General features: G+C 33.3%; 1 protein-coding gene across 1 annotated transcript; it reads right to left on the bottom strand.

Moving 5' to 3' along the window:
- Positions 1-307: 307 nt before the first annotated feature.
- LOC105644985 (ethylene-responsive transcription factor ESR2) lies at positions 308-1,783 on the bottom strand. Its single transcript, XM_012230490.4, has one exon. The coding sequence runs from the start codon at positions 1,700-1,702 to the stop codon at positions 506-508; it is 1,197 nt and encodes a 398-aa protein (XP_012085880.1). The 5' UTR covers positions 1,703-1,783; the 3' UTR covers positions 308-505.
- Positions 1,784-4,110: the final 2,327 nt, after the last annotated feature.

Here is a 4,110-nt window from a genome sequence, read left to right as displayed (position 1 = left end):
CAGGCAACGTGGCTGCCCCTAGACAGAAAAAAGTTCACTTTACCCTTTTTAGGGTTTCTTGTTTTGGTTATGGAGCTTAACAGCGAACGAAAGCAAGACAAAAGAAACATGCGCTCCTTAGTCCTTTGCCAATACTACTTATTTATTTACTCGGACGAAGCACCTAGTTAGGAATCAGAGCAGCAAAATTCCACCAGAAGAAACAAAAGAAAACCCTTTTCAGTTTCAATGTCAACGTAAAGAAAGCTATCGAACAAACACAAAGAGCATATATCCATACAATGATACAAAGCATGCTTTTATGAACATCACTGCATGTATAAAGAGAGGAGGATCAGAACAACCAAAAAAACTTCAATATATAAATATATTATCATTACTTTGAAGTTCCTGAAAAAAGAGATACGTATTACAGTAGAGACATTAAACAAAAACCCTAAATTAGCATTGACTTGGAGTTATATATAAGCTTAGTCAACCAGCTACCTAATTAATGGAGGAAGAGTCAAGCATTCTGGATTCTTGCAGCGAAGGCTTTCATTAGATCTGGGTATTGAAAAATGTCATCTAAAATAGATTCTGGACCCATTTGATGAAGATTCTCTGGCATCAACCCATTACTGTACGGAACCATATGAGAGTTATTAACTCCATTGAAATTCTCAAAATGTGCTTGCCCTCCATGGAAATTCTCAAAATATAAACCCAACTGCTCATTCTTAACCAAGTGTGAATTTTCCATCCTGTGGTTTTCAGATAAAGGTGCAACCATTGATTTAGCACTGCAGTTCATGGAATTTTTTGCTGCACTGTCAACCTTGTCAGTAGAAGAAGATGATTTTGGAAAAAACCCTTGGATGATCTCCTGTAGCAACCCAGAATCAGACGGTTCTTGGGGAAAAAATTCCATGTAATCAGTTCCACAAGAATTATTATCATTATTATCCTTGTTCTCAACCACTGGTAAAGAAGAAGAGCCTGCAAAACTAGAGTCAGAGAAATTCACCAAAGAGCCATTAGAGAAAGCGGTAGTAGCTGAATTAGAAGAAGACCCGTTAACATATGTTAACTGATTATCATATAGAGATTGATTGTGGTGATTAAAAGAAGGATTAAGGAAATCGCGAAAAAACATATTAAAAGAAGCATTATTACTTCTTGGCTGTATTATAGACCCAGTAGAGAAGTCAGTAACAGGAGAGTTTGCAAACGATGGCCAATTTGAAGAAGAATTAGCGTTATGATGACGGGAAGGAAGATCTCTAGCAATGGCATGTTGAGACTGTTTTGATGAGAAATTAAATGGGGGGAGAAATGGGTCTGTTGTACAATGAGGATCCGTAGTAGGGTAAACAAAATTAGTTCGAGCTTTTAAACCACGCATGGCTCGAGCTGCACAGTCATAAGCACAAGCAGCCTCCTCCGCCGTGTCAAAAGTACCAAGCCACCGTCTTTCTTTCGACTGTGGGTCCCTTATCTCCGCCGCATAACGACCCCATGGTCTCCGACGTACACCACGGTACCTCATGGTCCCACTAGTTCCACCGCTGCTTTCTTTTAGTGCTCTTTTGTTCGTAGTGGTGGTTGTAGCGGCGGGTGCACCATTTATAGTCTTTTTGTGGTTGTCGGTGATGATGGGTTCATGTGAAAAGGTTTCTTGGACATGGGTCATTCCATTGAGTCTCCTAAGGGCTTCCTCCATTAGAGAAACGAACAAATAAAAGACAAGATTCAAGAAATGAGAAGCGGAAAAGCTTCTGGTATTTTCTTGGTTTGAAAAGAATCAGGGTTTTGAGTTCGGCACCTGCTGGACCTCCTGTATTTATAGGTAGACATAGATAATTAATAAACCTAATAATAAAAGGCTGGAGAGATATACACTAGAGGCCGCTGGAAAGTGACTGATTTAGTCATGCATGGATGGATGCTGCTCTGCTTCTGCTCTATAACACAACACAAAAAAAGTTCTTGAACGAACAAAAAAATGTTTTATTCTAACGACTAGGGTTTTCTACTGGCCCCCAACCTTCCTATTTTTTGAGGGCTGTGATAATTTTTTTGTTATTAAAGAAAATTCTTTATTTTATTTTAAAGATAATTTTAACTTTTAAATTCTAAATTTAGACATTTTATTAATAGTTTGTAATGATCTAAGCAACTGTTTTGTAATAAAATAAAAAATGGTATTAAGTGACCATTGTACTCTATTAAACTTAGTGTTTAAAAATATCATTTTTAACAAGTGTAAGATATTTTCTAGTAGAATCAAATTTTAATTTATAAGAAATAAAAATTATTGGCATAATGCATAAATTTAACTCTATATTTATTCAAACATTGTGTGACACCTTCTATTTTTATTTTGCCTTATTAAATAAATTAACTTATGAAATTACACATTTTAGACATTTCAATTTACAAAATATACTGAATTAATGACTTTTTGTTTTGAGTTAAGGATGTCACGTTTTTTGTTTTTTGCAAGTTGAGGTCAAAATTTGTTATTTTTAATGTAAAGAATGTAATACTGAAATTAATCAATTTCTAAAATTACAATTGTGAAATCAAATCTCAATCATACTCTAATTAATAAAGTATAAAGAAATAAAAGTTAAAATTCAAGTAATATCATTTGTTTTAAATTGTAATTGAAAATTATAGTATGAGAATATATTTTTGTGGCTGTGGCAATATGACCATTCTCTTCTTAAACTAAAACGACAATTAAATTTAGCACTCCCTATATGTACATTATTAACGGACCACCCTCCAATGGGAGGGACGTTTTTAAAGACAGCATGCCCTTGAAATAAGGGATAATACTGTTCTTTCAACTCCCATCTAGAAGGATCCTTTTCTTTTACATTATTAAATCAAGATAATGTATTATTAATTGTTGAGAGAAGATTTACAATTTGTTACTTTTCAAAATTGAGAAATGGGTGGTTTTACTATATTTAAATTTGACAGCTAAGATATCTGTATTGTAAAAAGTAAAAATGGTAGTAATTGCATTCATCTATTTCCAAGAAGCAATCAAAGGGCAGTAGATGTATATAAAGATTTTTCTTGTTTTGGGTTCTTGAAAATATGATTGATATCAATAGAAGTTTTTAATGATAGTAATTTTCCCTTCTGTTTTTCTTGGGAAAATTCATTTTCTTGGAAAATTTTCTAGGAAGTTGAGGGGTGCTAGCTACACACTCTGATTCTTGTAGTAATTATCATTCTGAATGATTACACTGGCGGCTATCAGAATTTGTTCCTCCAACTATGGTTTTTTCTTTATATTTAATTTATTTTCATGGCTTTTTATTTTTGCAATTTTTATTTATTTATGGTTTTTTTTTGGGGGGGTTATTAGTGATGGTTTTAGGGTTTGAAAACCAAGGATTTGATGATCACATGGACTTGTCTGTCTGATAAAGGACTTTAATTATAGGGTCATAAAGGAAATGGGGTTCTTAGCTTTTTAGCATATCTTTGGTGGATAAAGATGGTTGGTTGGGTTTTGTTTGTACTTACTCCTCTTTTATTATTTTTTCTTTTTTTTTTTTTTTGAGTCAAGATTAAATAAGGGAAAAATGTCTCTTCACTAACCCTAATTGTGTCTTTCCTCTAACTGATCTTCACATTCAAACTAAAGGAAAAAATGATTTGAGACGATTCATTTCCAATTTTCAAATCAAAAATTATTTTGCATTGTGAAAATAATTATAGTTTTTTTATTATTATTGATTTGATTGGAAAAATAGAAGATGAGAAACCAGCTTCATGGAACCATGAAAACCAGATGTTTGTGGAAGAGGTGAGGTTGACTCCTGATGAAGCAATTTGTCCAGTGAATGGAAGCTAAGAAGAGAGGCTAAACTATCAGTTGTTGGAATGCAAATGGATATAATAAAGAAGGGCGGAGACGCCAAACAGAAAAAGATGAAGATAGGAAGATTTTAACGACAAGAAGAGATCCTGTCAGGGAAAATTAATCAATGAGTTCTCAGCTTTTTAACAATGGCAGATTGGAAAGAAAGCGCTGAGACTTCTTTTTTTTATATATATATATTTTTTTCAGGAGTAATATATAATATAATTTCTATTAATTATTAAAAA

The sequence above is a fragment of the Jatropha curcas genome, chromosome 3, assembly GCF_041381405.1.
Source record: "Jatropha curcas cultivar XTBG-Jc1 chromosome 3, XTBG_Jcur_1.0, whole genome shotgun sequence".
NCBI lineage: Eukaryota > Viridiplantae > Streptophyta > Magnoliopsida > Malpighiales > Euphorbiaceae > Jatropha > Jatropha curcas.
This window is presented reverse-complemented; position numbering and strand designations above follow the sequence as displayed.